At 40.2% G+C, this 18,273-nt stretch overlaps 1 protein-coding gene across 2 annotated transcripts in view; it reads right to left on the bottom strand.

The window, feature by feature from the left end:
* LOC110168319 (cytohesin-1-like) overlaps positions 1-18,273 on the bottom strand; it is a 61,280-nt gene that overhangs the window by 16,444 nt on the left and 26,563 nt on the right. For both annotated transcript variants that reach the window (XM_055150435.1, XM_020933753.2), the window contains exons 2-4: positions 8,905-8,987; positions 1,845-1,909; positions 1,290-1,356 (exon numbers count right to left, since the gene is read on the bottom strand). In XM_055150435.1, coding sequence (XP_055006410.1) covers positions 1,290-1,356; positions 1,845-1,909; positions 8,905-8,987 — 215 coding nt within the window. The remainder of the gene's footprint in view (positions 1-1,289; positions 1,357-1,844; positions 1,910-8,904; positions 8,988-18,273) is intronic.

The following is an 18,273-nucleotide window of genomic DNA, read 5'->3' as shown; positions in this document are numbered from 1 at the left end:
TATTCGTAATTAAAGCGCTCATGTAAACGCGACAAATGTTGGGGAGGAAAAGACGTACTGCAGCTGTGATGTGTGTTTAAAAAGTCTGCACATTGTAAATAACTCCAGGAAGATTTATTGTAGAAATCTAAACTTCAGGTACAACAAGATTTTTCTATAAAAGGACAGGGACAGAGATATTTTGGTATGAGTAATTCTGTCCAGGAAGGTTTCACAACAAAATGAAAACTGAATTCTGTCAACTGGACAAACGTTTGTCCATTCCTCAAAGTGGCTTCTTCAGTTCTCACAGAGTTTTATAAATCACTGCCTTATATCTGTCTGAAAACTGCACTGAAATAAATACATCCTGTTTACAGTAAATATCTGTTATTATTGAAGCAGATTTTGCTCAGGACATTCGACTGTCTACATATGTGTAGGCCGAACCCTGCGCTTTTAAATTTACTGTGAACTCTTGTATGTCTTGGTAAAGGTCGAGCTGCTTTCAGGAGTAGGGATGGGCATGATTAATCGATTAATCAATAATTGATCATTAAGAATTTCATCGATTACGTTAATTTTAATCGACAAACTGAATGTATGTTGCTGTGTGTGTCGTGACCAAACAGGTGTGTACATGTGTCTCTGCATCAGAAGGAGCGAGACACAAACAGTGGGTCAGTCTGTAACGAACCGAAGCACAAATGTGGATTTAACGATGATTTGTACAAGAAATTCCACACTTTCCGTTGCGTTGGGACAAGTGTGAGTCCATGTGCACAGTGTATAAAGCAGCACATATGTTTCTGTGTCCAGTGGGAAAAAGTTTTACCAGGTGAGAGTCGCTCAATGTGGATGACGAGGCCCCGTCCCCCTCCCCCCGTACGCTGTCCTGGTTTTGACAAACACAAATCTGGTCACACTGACCTGTATTCACCTGAGTCATGTCTTTTAATCCGACAGAAATTGAACCACATCAGCGACACAAGAGCTGGAGTTTTATCTTCGCTTAGTTTATGTAAATTAGTGATGTGGTTTTAAGTTTTGTTTCTGTGAGTTGCACAAAACTGAATTAAACACATTATAATGTCAAACAGCTGATGTGGCTCTAGAGTCGTTACAGTTTATATGTCGTAAAGTTGAATTTATTTATGCAGATTAGTGCAGATAGTAATAATAATGATGATCATTTTAATATAAAAACGTTAATGATTAATCGATAATCGATCGATTAAGAAAACTTCATCAAGTGCCCATCCCTAGTCAGGAGTTTGGCTTTTTGAACTTAAACTAATTTTTTAAATCACCTTCTTGGGGTCCATGTTGAACTTCTTGCGGCCCACAGCCATCTGTTTGTTCCTCTGCATGTTCTTCCTGAAACACAAACACGACTTCAGATTTACATAAACAGTAAAAGTAAAGTAAAAGTAAAAGTATGAGAGACACGGAAGAGGAGGATGAAGGAGGAAGAGGAAGAAGAGGAGGAGGAGTATGACAGGAGCAGGTTATGTAACTGTCCCTGTGGGTTTAAGGACATGATTCAAACATGTCCGCCGGCTCGTCTCTCGTGTGAAGAGCTGATCTCGCTGAAGGTGAAGAGGATCAGGCCATTTTCACAGTGGATCTATTAAACACATTCTGCCTCTGAGCTGCGGCAAAGGTCACGATTATTCATCATTCTAAAAAAAAACCCGTGTAGAGCCTGGAATGTTTCACAATATGACACGAACCGGCTTTACTTTACATTTACGTCTGTCTCCAGTGGATTTACTCACGTCACGCTTTCACGCACAACCATACGCCAGTGTCTTGCCCGAGGACGCAACAACAGTATTCACCTTTGACCTTTTTCCTTCACTCACCGTTCTTCAGACTGCCCCAGGTTTTCTATCTCGCTGGTCACCTCCGCGATCTCATCCTTCAGCCTCTGCAGAAACACACAAAAACACGACATTTAAAAACATTATACGCAAAAAACAGAAAGACTTTTATATATTTTTATATTTTTTAGTGTGAAACTTTTGTGACGTAATTGTTCTTGGGAATATCCGTTGTAGGTTTCCCTGGGCAAAAATCCTTGTGTTGATTAATCTTGAACTTCAGTTGGATTTTTTTTTTTTGTCATTTAAAGGTGAGCTGTTGTAGTCAAGACCGTATTAATCGAGACCAAGACCTGTCCCAGACCACAGGATCCTGAGACCGAGACAAGACCGAGACCTCTGAGGGTCGAGACCGAGACAAGACCGAGATCTCTGAGGGTCGAGACCGAGACAAGACCGAGACCTCTGAGGGTCGAGACCGAGACAAGACCAAGACCTCTGAGGGTCGAGACCGAGACAAGACCAAGACCTCTGAGGGTCGAGACGAGACAAGACCAAGACCTCTGAGGGTCGAGACCGAGACAAGACCAAGACCTCTGAGGGTCGAGACCGAGACAAGACCAAGACCTCTGAGGGTCGAGACCGAGACAAGACCAAGACCTCTGAGGGTCGAGACCGAGACAAGACCGAGACCTGTCCGAGACCACAGGATCCTGAGACCGAGACAAGACCGAGACCTCTGAGGTCGAGACCGAGACAAGACTGAGACCTCTGAGGGTCGAGACCGAGACAAGACCGAGACCTCTGAGGGTCGAGACCGAGACAAGACCGAGAACCTCTGAGGGTCGAGACCGAGACAAGACCGAGACCTCTGAGGGTCGAGACCGAGACAAGACCGAGACCTCTGAGGGTCGAGACCGAGACAAGACCGAGACCTCTGAGGGTCGAGACCGAGACAAGACCGAGACCTCTGAGAGTCGAGACCGAGACAAGACCGAGACCTCTGAGGGTCGAGACCGAGACAAGACCGAGACCTCTGAGGGTCGAGACCGAGACAAGACCGAGACCTCTGAGGGTCGAGACCGAGACAAGACCGAGACCTCTGAGGGTCGAGACCGAGACAAGACCGAGAAATCTGAGAGTCGAGACTGAGAAAAGACCGAGACCTCTGAGGGTCGAGACCGAGACAAGATTAAGACTTTTAAAGGCAGGATGTGGCGGCATCACCACACCACCACCTGCTCTCGAACATGGAGGGAGTTTGCCTGGAAGAACCTGATTCGATTCTTTATTACACCTAAATTAAAGAGTAAGCAGTTAAGGATACATCAAATGTGTTGGCGGAAATGTGGAGAGATTAATGTAGACCATTCTCATATATTTTGGAATTGTGCAAATATTACTGTATTTTGGGAGATGGTTTGTGATGTACTGGGGCAGGTGCTGGGATATACTGTCCCTTTGTCGCCTGAACTGGTCTATCTATGCAACTTCTCAGAAAAACATTATTCACCAAGGCGATATATATCTTTTCAAAGTCATGTCATTAGCGGCCAAAAAATCAATAAACAGGAACTGGGGCACAACTTCTGTGCCTTCAAAGGATCAGTGGACATCTACAATAAAGGACATATATCTAATGGAAAAGATAACTTATAGACTGAGGTTGCAAGAGGCACAAATGAAGAAGAAATGGGAAAAAATGGACATCATATATGCAAAAGTAGAAATAATCAGTGTCACCTAGGCTTCTGTTTTTGTTTATTTCCTTCCATTGTCATTATTATTTCTCCTCTTTTTATATTTTCTTATGTTTACAAACCTGTCAAATATAATAAAAATAAAGTGATAAAAAATAAAATAAAAAAAGAAAACTACCACTACATGACATCACAAGGTGGAACAAAGTATTTTGATCTTTAAAGATGTAGACAGACTAATAATAAAGGATTACTCAAACAAACAAAACAAAACAAAAAAAAAAAAAAAAAAAAGACTTTTAAAGGCTGAGATCAAGGCCAAAACTACGGCCCATCAAGCCCAAATCAAAACCATCTTTGTAATTTTTGACATTTATTTGTATTTCACAGTTATGTTGGTATATTTATATCAATGTTTTTATAGATCTATCTCCATTCTATCTGATTAATGTTCATTTAAGCTTAAAATAAACCAAGTTAACTGTACGACACTGAAACTCTTTGCCCTTTTTTTGGACCCTCACCGACAGTTTGAGAACCTCTTCTTCAAGAGAACACTGGAACTTTACAGAAAGTGAAGAAAGCGGGAAGAATTTTTAAACCTGCTCAAGTTTCTAAAAGGAGTTAGATTCTCTTATAGGTTTAGCAGTGGGATTTTCCAGCCTCTGAACATTTACCAAACACACGCTGTGATAAATACAGATGCATTTGTGCACTTTTAAAAACTTCAAACACATGTTGCAGTAGATCTGCTGCTTTGTGCCAACACTGTCACATCATTTTGGATTTTTTGGATCTTTGCTCCACTTTTCGTCTTGCTCTTTTATCAGCACTGAGGAGGAAGCCGATGTGCGAGTGGGGACGGTGTGTGAAAAAGCTGAGGAGCAGTGCTGACGTGAGGCGGACGGACAGGCAGGATGTTTGAAAAAGTTTAACCTGCCCTGTGATACTGTCCGCAGCACCTCGAGTCCCAGACAAGACCAAGACCGGTCTCCAGTACGACACTAGTGCACTGTAACTGAACTTTTTGGTTGGTTGGGGGTCTGTCACCTTCTTGTATCCATGGATACGTCATTGCTTTACCTGGAATGTTCCACAGTGTGACATTAAACAGCTCTACCTTACATTTATTCAATTACAGGTGGATTTAAAGCTCAAAAATACCTAAAAAAACAGACATTCAGGCATTTTGACTGTGAGTGCGGTGGCCTCTCCACAGATCTGACCTGTAACTTGGTCTGGTTTGGTCTTCATGAAGATAGAAAGGTTTAATGCCACACTGTGAGAAAAGTTAAGTTAATATATGGTTTTTTTTGTGGTAAATTGCATCATCCATTAACTTTTTGTGCAATATTTGAACCTCTACCAAGGACATTTCTGATCAATTAAAAATATATGATGTAAGTTTTGTTATCATTTTAGAAAAAAATAAAGGGATTTGTTATTTTTGTCAGTTTTCTTTGGTATGTACAGTTATTTTCTTTGCAAATTGCTTCCTTCTTCTTCTTCTTCCCACTTTGATGGGGTTTAAAGCCTCCGTCAGGCCTTTGATCCACTTTGAGTCCACAAACAGGGTCCTGGTCTAGATCTGGGTCAGGACTAACCCGAGGAGGAGGGGAGGGGGCGCGGCGGTCCAACGTGACCCCGCAACAGGTGCTCGGTCCCGGGGTGGATCTGAGCCGAGGGAGGGTCTGCTCCACATACCTCCAGGGTTTAACCATGTGTCCACAGACCCAGAGTGGAGCAGAGTTTGTCTCAACACAAATAACTTCAAAGTCAAGATCACTCAAGTTCAACTCAATTCAAGGGTTTAGTTTCTTTTTTTTTTTTTTTTCCCAACAAAAAAAAAAAAAAAACTGCGGGAGGATTGTGTCACTTTTCTGGTGAAGGGTCCATCAAATGCTTTTCTCCATGGAGATGTTTTGATTTGTCTGGAATGTTTCACAATCCGTGTATCGTTTGTTCATTCGTTTTTCAAAATAAAACCAGAAATAAGAAAACAAAAAAAACATCTATTGTCTTCATTATTTGTCTCCAAAACCAAAATGAAAAAAAAACAACAAACAGATAACAGCCGTTTCCCGTTTCCGTGATTTAAACTGCGATGCTGGACTGAACCAGGTCTGAACCAGGTCTAAACCAGGTCTGAACCAGGTCTAAACCAGGACTGAACCAGGTCTAAACCAGGTCTGAACCAGGTCTAAACCAGGTCTGAACCAAGTCTAAACCAGTACTAAACCAGGTCTGAACCAACCAGGTCTGAACCAGGTCTGAACCAAGTCTAAACCAGGTCTTAAACAAGTCTAAACCAGGTCTGAACCAAGTCTAAACCAGGTCTAAACCAGTACTAAACCAGGTCTAAACCAGGTCTAAACCAGGTCTAAACCAGGTCTGAACCAGGTCTGAACCAGGTCTGAACCAGGTCTAAACCAGGACTGAAAAAGGTCTAAACCAGTACTAAACCAGGTCTAAACCAGGACTGAACCAGTACTAAACCAGGTCTAAACCAGGACTGAACCAGGTCTACACCAGGTCTAAACCAGGTCTAAACCAGGTCTAAACCAGGTCTAAACCAAGTCTGAAAAAGGTCTAAACCAGTACTAAACCAGGTCTAAACCAGTACTAAACCAGGTCTGAAACCAGTACTAAACCAGGTCTGAACCAGTACTAAACCAGGTCTGAATCAAGACTGAACCAGGTCTGAACCAGGTCTAAACCAGTACTAAACCAGGTCTGAATCAAGACTGAACCAGGCCTAAACTGATCTTAATCCTGGTCTGGTCCCGATCTAGTCCCGGTCTCAATCCTGATCTTGCCCCGGTCTGGTCCCGTTCTCAGTTCTGGTCTCAGTCCTGGTCTGGTCCTGGTTTAGTCCTGGTTCAGTCCGGCATCGCCGTTTAAGTCACGTTAACGGGAAACGATCACTATCCGTTTTTTTTTTTCCATTTTTCATTTAAACACAAAATCGAAAAACTGAAAAAACGAATCATTATCAGTTTTTTCATTTTGGTTTTGGAGACAAATAATGAAGAAAATAGTTGGTTTTTCGTTTTCTTATTTTTGGTTTTATTTTGAAAAACGAATGAACGAATGATACACGGATTTTTCACTGTATGGCATTAAACCTTTCTGTTTCCATGGAGATCAAACTAGAAGTTACGGGTCAGATCTGTGGAGAGGCCACCCCGCTCACAGTCAGAATGTTTGTTTTTCTAGATATTTTCGAGCTTTAAAACCACCTGTAACTGAATAAATGTAAAGTAGAGCTGTTTAATGTCACACTGCGGAACTTTTGAGAGCAGAGCGACGATAAATCCAGAGAAACAAGTAGATTTTTTCTTTCTTAAAAACGTAAAAAAAACTAAACTAGTTCCTTTTTAAAGAGTTTGCAGTGGTCCAAAGTTCTTCCTTCTGCATGCATGGCGTCCTAAATACTCACAAAGATGAGTTTATACGAGCTTTTCACGACTTTCAGAGACCAGAGTGGTACAACTAGTATGCTAAAAGCGCACTTCCTGATTCTCTGACCCCTAAATAATCTTTATAATTCGATGCAGACGGTGCACAGTGGACTTATTTTGACCTCAATCTCTGTTCTGGGCAATTTCCGGGTTGGACTTTGCTTTTGGGCAGTGATCTCCACAGAGGAACCCCGTGTCCCAAACAGAAATAAAAACCCTCCATACTCCTCCCACGCGCTCACAGGGTCATATATGTACAGCGGCATGTGAGCGCCTCCCACGGCATGCTGGGAAGTGGAGTCCTACAGGGCACGGGCGGAGAACAAAGGCACGTACAGAGAGGACGATACAGAAACGCCGCGGGGAGTGAAACTGAAACATGCGCAGGCAAAAACAAAAGCACTTTAGATGAGATTCTGCAAGAGGTCGGTTGGAGTGTGGCCCTTAATAAGAACGTCTTATGTTCTACTGAAACACTCCTATTTCAAGTTCAGCACGTGTATTTTTTATTTAGTGTTGTTCTGATACCATTTTTTTGGGGGTGGGATCCGATCCGATACCAACAGTTTTGTTACAGTACAAGAAAAATAAATAAATCTATTCAAAGGCCGTTTCTAAAGAAAGTCTACAGAATAAATGTGATTTTGAGAACTAATTGAGTCAAATACATCATGACCATAAGTAGTGCTGATTTAAGCATTTATACTTTTATAATTCGTTACTTTCTATGAATAAAACAGCAGTGAGGCCTGTAAAAACACGCACGAGGATAATTCTGCACGGTAAACAAAGTCTGAGTTTGCACTTTTGCCGGGCTGCAATATCCTGATTCATCAGCCGATTTCACTTCGTGGAAACAGTCTGACCTCGCAGCATTAGGATTCGTTCGCTTGACGGTAAGGCAGGTACTTTTTTTATTTAACCAATCGCTGCTGTTTGGTTGTGTTGTATGTAATGCGGCAAATCCATAGGAAGAAGGACAATAACGTCTTTCCCCTTGATAAAATTCACAAAACATTCTCTTTGTTCCGGCTTTAAATCCTCGATCTCGGGAATCGTCGCCAACACAGAATGTCTGTCTTCGTCTACATCCATCTAGACGCTTTGTTTACTGTTGTGCTGTTCCACAGAAGGGACACAGACAGACGTGACGAGTTTGACGTCATGACTTCACAGCTCACAGCTGATTGGCCGATGTGCGCGGCCTACAACTCCCGGGGTTCCTGCAAAGCGTCTAGTGCAGAGGTCAACCTTTTGCCTCTGGTGAGCTTCCTACAAAACAAAAATGTTGGAGAGCAACAAATTTCGATATAAGAACAAGTTTATTGCCTTAGATGTTGTACAGTTAGATACCTATAAAATATAAAACCATTATCCATTTATTTGTGCACAAAGTTCAAAATAACACATTTACAATGGTGCTGAATAACACAAATTTGATTACTGGATAATTACAGTATGTATAATGCAGAAATCCCTTTGTGAGCTACTTGTAAAGGGATAAAGAGCTACAGGTTGAAACCCCTGGTCTAGTCTGTTCTGATTCTTGACGTAGTCGCTGGAGAGAAACTAAAGTGAGCGGAGGCACTAGGTGGCGCCAGCCTGGATACAGCTCCACTCTCCATAGCTCAGTTTTTCAGCTAAATTCAACATCCACACCAAAGCATCACATCTACAGGTCCTCAGTGTGGATCGCTGATACCGATACCTGAAAAATATGGAGTTTTTGCCAATACCAGTATCAGTATCAGACCAGCCCTTGTGTTTTTATACATCTTTAGTAAAAGGACTACTATAACCAATCAGAGAAATACATAATGGTTTATGAATAAAAAGAAAAATATCACCAAACTATGACTTCATTTTGAAGAGGAGGTGTCTTCTGTGTTTGTGAGACGTGACACAGATGAGGACAGAACAGTGTGTTTGTGCTGGTCTCACCTGGATGTCCTGGAGCAGTTCTTCTTTACGTCGGCGAATCGACTCCAGCTCCTTCTTCTCCTCTGGACTCAGGTCATCAGGGACTGTACACAACAACAGATACTTTAACTACTACTACTACTACTACTACTACTACTACTTTTACCATTACAGTCTTTAAGCATGGGGGACACAACACATATTTGAAAAACTTTTTTCCTTTTTTAACTTGTATGTATCCTGACATACACAGAATATACAAGAAAAAGCAGCCATGAGAGGTATAATACTCCCTACAACTGAAGCATAACCAGACTGGAATGGAAAATGCCCTTACAATGTCTTCTAATACTATTATAACAACTACAACAACTACTACTACTACAACTACTACTCTACTACTACAACTACTACAATTACTACTACTACAACTACTACTACTACTACTACTACTACTACTACACTACTACTACTACTACTACTACTACTACTACTACTACAGTACTACTACTACTACAACTACTACAACTACTACTACTAGCTACTACTACTACTACTACTACTACTACTACTACTACTACTAGCTACTACTACTACTAACTACTACTACTACTACTACTACTACTACTACTACTACTACACTACTACTACTACTACTACAGCTACTACAACTACTACTACTACTACTACTACTACTACTAGCTACTACTAGCTACTACTACTACTACTACAATTACTCCTACCACTACCACTACTACTTCTTTTAATACTCCTCCTCAGAGGATAATATTCGTCATTCAGCCTCGTTTTAGTGAAGTGGTGATTTCACTGAACGTCGACAAGTGAAGAAAAGAGACTTATTCTTTTCTGATGAGAAATAAAAATACATGTTCGGTCTCCATAGTAACTCGTCCACTAATTTGCCCCAAACATTCAACCATTTCAAAAGAGAAAATCCACGTTCTTTGTCTTTGCGCAGACATTTCAGAACCATAATTTCAGCTAAAAATCAGCCCTGTGTAATTTGGTTTGGCTCCGCTCTGGAAAAACAGCGCGTTTAGAAAAAAGGGAGCTAAAGTTCAGTTTTCTTTGAGGACACTGGAGCTTTAAAGATGCACTGTGTAACTTTCTGGTGTGGAGTCCGTGACCTGCTCATCTCCATGGTTACTACTTCACTGTAGTTGCATTTATTGATCATACGTTGCCCCAGATGTTTCTCCACATGTTCTTCATCATGTTGAAATCAAGGCAAATTTGATTATGTTGCCACGGTTTGATCATAGAAACACAAATCTAAATAAAAATACTTAAAATAAATTAAAAAGTTGCCAATTTCTGCTTTAAAAACACAGAACTATTTCAGAACTTGTTTAAAGCTGCATTGTGTAACTTTTCTGGAAAGTGGAGGGTCTGTCAAAATCTTTTCTGCTCATTTATGGAAAAAATCATTATCACGATTATTCAAACGATATTTTTTTTTAGTTGCGCGATGTATTTATTCAGCATTTCTCTCTCAAAAAAACACTTTGTTATTGATACTTTACACAAAACATTCAAATTGAAAATAAATACAGGCTACAGATGTGAACCTAAAACATAAAATGAATAAAATAAACTTTGAACATGAAATAAAACATAGAAAATGTAGAGAATGTATCCAAAATAAACTATATATCCAGCTCTTCTACAATAAAAATGAAATATACTGTATTTTTGAGACTATAAGTGTCACTTTTCTCATGGTTTGGGTGTTTCCTGTGACTTATACTCCGGTGCGACTTATATATTAAAATGTTTGAGTGAAGTGTGGAGAGGCTCTAGTCTTGTGTGTGAGTATCTGCTGCTCCTGTTCCTCCTGTGCCACTGTCACTTGGCTCTACTGCGCATGTCTCCTGCAGAAAGAGCCTCTGTCCTGCTGCAAGTCGTGAAATCTGCAGCTGAAAATGGAAATCAATCAACAGAAAGAAAGTTTGGAGTGAGAGAGAAACTTGTGACACCGGGAGGATGCACCATGAAACTTTCCTGAAGTCACTGGATGGATGGACAAAGTCTGGACTTCAGTGACACTGAAACCATCCTGTCGGGATTCAGAAAGACCAGAATAATTCTAACTGGAACTGATGCTGAGTCTGACGACAGCGACACAGAAGAGTTTGCGTCGCTCTGTTTACCTCCGGAGGTCGTGGAGTTGTTCAGAAGTGACACCGAGGATGAAGAATTGAATGGATTTAGTGATTTGGAGTGAGATGGAGAGTTTGTTAAACTTGTTCTGTTCTGTTTGTTTGCATTGTTATTATTAGTTTATCTGAAGAACTGTTCATATGTGACGTTAACAGTCTGTTGTTCTCTCTTCTGTTGTTTTTACTACAACTTGACTTTAAAAACTGCGACTTATATATGTTTTTTTCTTCTTCATTACAATTTTTTGGCTGCTGCGATTTATACTCCAGAGCGACTTATAGTCCTAAAATACGGTACTTATTTATATAAAAAATATCCCAAAATAAACTTTGTTAAGCTTTAAATCATTTCAACTCAATTGTATGAGTTTGTCTGACACACAAAATGAAATCAAAATCCAATTAATTGCACAGCCTTATTTCACAATATGGCGTTAAACCTTTCTATCTCCATGGAGACCAAACTAAACCAAGTTACAGGTCAGATCTGTGGAGAGGCGACCCGGCTCACAGTCCGAACGTCTGTTTTTCTGGGTATTTTTGAGCTCTAAAACCACCTGTAATTGAATAAACGTAAAGTAGAGCTGTTTAAAGTCACACTGTGGAACATTCCAGGCAGAGCAGGTGACGGACGCCCAAGTAAAAAGTTCCACAGTGCAGCTTTAAAACTACTGTGACTTGATAAACCTTAATCAGAAAGAGGAAATTGCCGTAAATTTCACCATAAATAACGTCACATGAATAAAAATAAACGGTTGAAGTCATTTGCAGTTCTGAGTGTAAATTGCATCAGATTTGCACGTTGCATCAGACACAGTGTAGAGCCTCCCCCTCCACACACACAGGGTGGAGTGAGTCTGCAGACCGGCGATAAGCCACAGACCACAGACTCTGATTCGATCAATGAGTTTTTTCCGTCGGTTCGGTTTATGAAGGAGAAGAAGAGAAAGTCTGTGGTAGTTTTCAGAAGCACAAAGTCTTACATCAGTTACAGAAGATGGATTTTTACGCCCAGAGCGAGAACGTTCAGAAAAAAGAACTGGATTTCGAGGAACAAACATAAAACCGTCACTAAATAAAACTCTATTACACTTAAACAGACTTACTATTAAGGCTGTGAAATAAATCGAATTTTGATCGCGATTTCGATTTGTGCGTCAAACGATTTCCAGACTCTATAAAGCTTCACAAAGTTTATTAGCAGCTGCATATATAGTTTATTTTGGATATATTTAAGTTTTTCTGTGTCTTATTTCATGTTCAAAGTTTATTTTATTCATTTTATGTTTTATACGTCGCAAATCTGCTCTGAGGTTCATATTTGGAGCTGATATTTATTTAAATTTTTTGAAAGTTTTGCGTAAATTATCAATAACTAAGTGTTTGGGAGTTTTTTGAGAGAGAAATGCTGAATAAATGCATCATGTAACTAAAAAAAATAATCGTTTGAATAATCGTTATTTCAGTATTGACCAAAATAATCGTGATTATGATTTTTTCCATAATCGAGCAGTCCAACGTACTACACAGAGAAACAACTTGTGCACTGTGGAACTTTCTAGTGGAGGGTCCGTCACCCGCTCGTCTTCATGGAAATGTTATTACTTTGTCTAGTTCAGGGGTGTCAGACTCATTTTGTTCCGGGGATCATATCCAACCTACTTTGATCCCAAAGTGTCCGGATCAGAAAACTCATGTCAAATAAACCCCAAAAATAACAATAAGTTCAAATGTTTGTGCAGAGAAACACAAATCTATTACAGAAACTCTTTCTTTTACAAAATATTATAATATTATGAACAACCTGAAACTTTAAGAGAAATGCAATTTCAACACCATGTTTTAACATTGAACCCTCTCAGGCTCAAATTAAATTTTAGTAACAGGAAAAAATCTGATATTTGGGGAAAATGATCATATGAGGTAGTAATATACAATCCTGATTTTTTTTTTTGAGAGAAACCTTCACATCCAATGAGTTCTGGGATGTTGTAGATTTGGTCCGGTGTGGTAAATTAACACTGAAGACTGAAAATGATATAAACGCTAATTTTATGTGTAAACCACTTTTCATAACAATGAAAACATAAAGCACAGTGTAACAGCTTTACAGTGACAGAACAACATCACTTTTTCGTGTGGTTCTCTCTCTAAGAAACAATTTTTATCCTTTGTAAACAAAAGTACTTTGCACTTCTGACAGGCCGTTTGTGTGTCACCGTTCTTGCACAGTCTGCATCATCCACGTTTATCAGCATGGATGGGAAAAAAGGCTCCTGAGCAAAAAAGGCTCTTAAAATATGGATTTGGAGTAAGTAGGTAATTGGCATTTAGCTGTTGCAAATCTGCAACGTCTGCCTGGAGAGGGTTAACTTGTTTGCAAATAGGAATAAGTCAATTTTTCTTGTAAAATCCTGCGCTCAGCTCCACTTTTCTCACTTTTGGCCTTTTTGCTGATGAGGGTGTCACGGTCAACAGTCAAAACGATCGTCCTTTAAGAGCGTTTGGAAAGAGACAAGTCTTCATTTGTGCTGCTCTGGTGGGAGGGGCCACGTACAGAGACGCTGCTCTGCTCAACACAGCAGAAAATTAACAATATTTTAATAGAAAATAAAATTACAATATTTTAGTAGAAAATCAGCCGAGGGCCAGATTAAAGGTCTTGGAGGGCCGGATCCAACCCCCGGGCCTTATGTTTGACACCTGTGGTCTAGAATGTCCCACAGTATGGCATTAAAAGTATCTACTTCCATGCGGACAAGCAGAGTTACATCTCAGATTTCGTTTTTCGTGTCGTTTTTGAGCAGTAAAACTTCTGTAATTTAATAATTGCAGCATAGATGAGTTTAATGCCATACTGTGAAACCTCTCAGACAAAGCAAAAAGTTACACAGTGCACCTTTAAAACCGCTTCATTCAAACTGATTTTTCTCCGTGTATTTGAGTAAAAAGTGTCTTGTTCCAGTACAGATTTGTTGTTTAAGCAGCTTCTTTAGGTCAAAATAAGACCACTGTACGGTCTGTATCCAATTATGAAGAGATAAATCATCAGGAAGTACTCATTAGCATACTAGTTGTAGTTAGGTTTGTAGTCAAAACTCGGCTTCTGGTCTCTGAAAGTTGTGAAAAGCTCCTATAAACTCAACATGGTGAATAATTAGGACGATTTGAATGAATGAGGTGAGTGAGGAAGAACTTTTTGGACGACTGCAAAACGGTTTTAAAATAGAACTAGTTTTGATTATTTACGTTTTTAAGACGGTAAAAATCAGGCGCAGCTCCTTTAAATGAATTCAAAACTCAGAGTCAACAAGAAACGAAAATAAATTACATGGAAATCCTTCGGGGGAAAAAAATATACAATGGCCCAAAATACAGTTGTTTTTGGCGACTGTGTGGAGTCGGTGGATTCACAATGGACCAGTTCAAAAGGGTTATCTCTCCATTCAAAACTACAGCCACGTTCAGCACAATTTACGGCTCAAAATGATAAGTAAATGTTCTCGATTTGACCCAGAGATCCTGCGACTTCTTTAAAGTGTCCACATTACTCTATTTTCTATGTTCTAATGTTGTTTCTTCATCACAAACAGACCTGGAGTTGAGGTTTTTGTTTCATTCACAAACTTTTAACTCACAAACCAGTACATTTAAGCAGAGTTTGTTCTCCTTAAACTCCAGACACCTTCACTAAACTAAACTAAAGGAGACATTAACAACAGGGTTCCCACTCTTTTTCACTGACATGTAGAATTGATCAGACGTTTAGGGCTAAATATGAAATGTTAAACCTTTCCACTAGGGCTGTCGCAATAATCGAAAAATGTAATCACCGTCGTATTAAGAGGTCCACCGCGATCACTGCACATGACCGACGTGACCCGACCCAGAGTCCTGCACGGGTCCATTTTTAGAGACCCGCACCCGCCCAGACCTGTTAAAATTCCGCCCGTTACCGCCCGTGCCCGTGATAAATCATACACAAATTAAAATCATTCTAACTGAAGCGTCCATCAGAATACGAATTGAAAAGTTACGACTTCAAGAATTACAATCACGAAATGAAACGGTTTCACTTTCTTCAGTACGAACACGAATTCACAGACGCGACTCGACTGACATCACTTCACAGGTTTTATTTACTGAGCAGAAGAAACATTGATCGAGATGCCGCTCGTCTGCGCCGCACATGCCATGGACGGAACCAGGACTAACCCAGGACTAACCTAGGACTGATTCCAGGACTGATCCAGGAGGACTAAACAAGGACTTGAACCACGACTAAGCCAGAACTGAACCAGGACTCAGTGTTGAGACAGGCTCGGAGATGCGCCTGTGTAGACCGTCGGGTGACCACAGGCGAAAGGACCGCCGCAGAGATCCACGCCGCAGAGATCCACGCCGCAGAGATCCACGCCGTAGAGCTCCACGCCGCAGAGATCCACGCCGCAGAGCTCCACGCCGCAGAGATCCACGCCCCACGGAGGTAAGAGCAGCCGCCACCCCATTGTGCTTTGTGGACACTCTGCTCCACAGGCTCAGGGTTCTCTCTCTTAAATCCACGGGTACCCGATCTGGTGCGGGACGCTGAACTAGGGATGTGCATGATTAGTTGATTAATCGATAATTGATCATTAAGAATTTCATCGATTACATTAATTTTAATCGACAAACTGAATGTATGTTGCTGTGTGTATCGTGACCAAACAGGTGTGTACATGTGTCTCTGCATCAGAAGGAGCGAGACACAAACAGTGGGTCAGTCTGTAACGAACCGAAGCACAAATGTGGATTTAACGATGATTTGTACAAGAAATTCCACACTTTCCGTTGCGTTGGGACAAGTGTGAGTCCATGTGCACAGTGTATAAAGCAGCACATATGTTTCTGTGTCCAGTGGGAAAAAGTTTTTCCAGGTGAGAGTCGCTCAATGTCGATGACGAGTCCCCGCCCCCCTCCCCCCGTACGCTGTCCTGGTTTTGACAAACACAAATCTGGTCACACTGACCTGTATTCACCTGAGTCATGTCTTTTAATCTGACAGAAACTGAACCACATCAGCAACACAAGAGCTGGAGTTTTATCTTCACTTAGTTTATGCAAATTAACGATGCGGTTTTAAGTTTTGTTTCTGTGAGATTTGCACAAAACTGAATTAAACACATTATAATGTCAAACGTAAAGTTGAATTTATTTATCCAGATTAGTAGTGCAGATAGTAATAACAATGATGATCATTTTAATATAAAAACGTTAATGATTAATCGATAATCGATCGTTAATTCTTCCGACGATCGATTAAGAAAACGTCATTGAATGCCCGTCCCTACTCTGAACCGACCCGGCGCAGGACTCTGACCTGAGCTGCCACAGTGAGAGCTGGAGAGATGCAGCGGCACTTGTTCCAAAGCCAAACGTTACGTCTCTCACTACACACAGTAAATCCACACGACAACCAGGGCACATGTGCATCTGCAACAAGAGCCTCATCAGAGAGTTTAGAGCCGCTGGAAATATTATAACTCCGGGGCATTTATCATCATCTCTTTTAAACAAAAGGCGCAGACTTAACAGAACGCTGATGGAGTTGCAATTTCCATGACTTTTGGGGATTTTCATGACTGTGGGAACCCTGTAAATATCACTTTCATTTTTATTTTCTTTGGTTATTAACACATCCACTTCCCCTATTACTGCACATTTTTATTCTTAATGTTGTCAATGTAATTAATTTTAGTGTGCAATGATTATTTTTGAGAGGATCTGTGAAAAGAGCAGCTAATTTGGATCCTAATAAAACAAACTCACAAAAAAACTAGAATCATTTGGATGATTTCAGCCCTGGAATTGCCAATTTATACTGAGCAAAAGGCTGTTCACTTGAAAACGACAACTTCATTCATGATTTTGAGCTTTGTAGATGACAGATTAATGAACCAGGGTTAGTCAGACAAGTGTGAATGAGACAAAACACAACTCCAGGTCTGTTTTTGAGGCGGTGACATTAATATAACACCACTTAAAGCTTACAAGAGTCGGTTTTGCGTAATATTGAACCTTTAACACAGAAAAACGGTGCAATCAGCTGTTACAGAGAAGTCTTGTGTGTGTGAGGAAATACGTGACCTCAATCAGGTACTTCAGCTTTCATTCAAATCTGCAGTGACGCGCAGACGCCCACACTTCCTCCTCGGCTCAACCAGAATCAGTTTCAACACAAACTTACAACATGAAAAAAAAAAAAGCAGAAGTGACGCGTTTTTCTTGAAGTTTCTAGATGACACAAAATTGACTCTTGTGAACTTTAAGACACTTTATAATGTTGTTACCTCCTAAAAAACAGACCTGGAGTTGTGTTTTGTTTCATTCATATCCTTGAGTAATTCTTTATTATTAATCTGTCTACATCTCCAGCTCCTTTTACGTTTAGTTCAGTAGAGATTGGCAATTCCTGATCTGAAAATATCCAAATATTTACAACATGAGAAGAGAAAATCTGCAGGGTTTGTTGGGCTGGGTATCGTTAAGGAGTTGCCGATACGATACATACCTCGATACAGTGAGCTTTCGGTTCGACACAACTTATTTCAAATCGATCTGATACAGTTCAATAAAACATAATGGCTGTGATACTAAAAGTCTTTGTTAAACCACTTCTTGTGCAAAGTTCATATGAAACACAAACATTTTAATCATCAAAACTGTGAAAATGCCAAATGTGCTGCATAAATGAGCGTCCTTCCACTAAACAATCGACAAAACTGTAGCTGTAACAAAATAATGCAGTAAAATATAAAAACAAAAAAAAATACTCTTGGTGATAATATCGACACAGCAGCCTGCGATATTGATTCTGTATCATCAAATTAAATGATACAATATATCGATATTTCAATATTTTTGCACACCCCTAACGACTAGGGCTGGGTATCGTTAAGAAGTTGCCGATACGATACATACCTCGATACATAGGCCATGATACCGTACATATCTCGATACAGTGAGCTTTCGGTTCGACACAATTTATTTCAAATCGATTTGACACAGTTCAATAAAACATAAAGGCTAAATCATGTCTGTGATACTAAAAGTCTTTGTTAAACCACTTTTTGTTCAAAGTTCATATGAAACACAAACATTTTAATCGTCAAAACAGTGAAAATGTGTCGCATAAATTATTTTCCTTCCACTAAACAAGCAACAAAACTGT

Source organism: Boleophthalmus pectinirostris, unplaced genomic scaffold, assembly GCF_026225935.1.
Source record: "Boleophthalmus pectinirostris isolate CB_2022bp ecotype Guang Dong unplaced genomic scaffold, ASM2622593v1 HiC_scaffold_14, whole genome shotgun sequence".
Lineage (NCBI taxonomy): Eukaryota > Metazoa > Chordata > Actinopteri > Gobiiformes > Gobiidae > Boleophthalmus > Boleophthalmus pectinirostris.
This window is presented reverse-complemented; position numbering and strand designations above follow the sequence as displayed.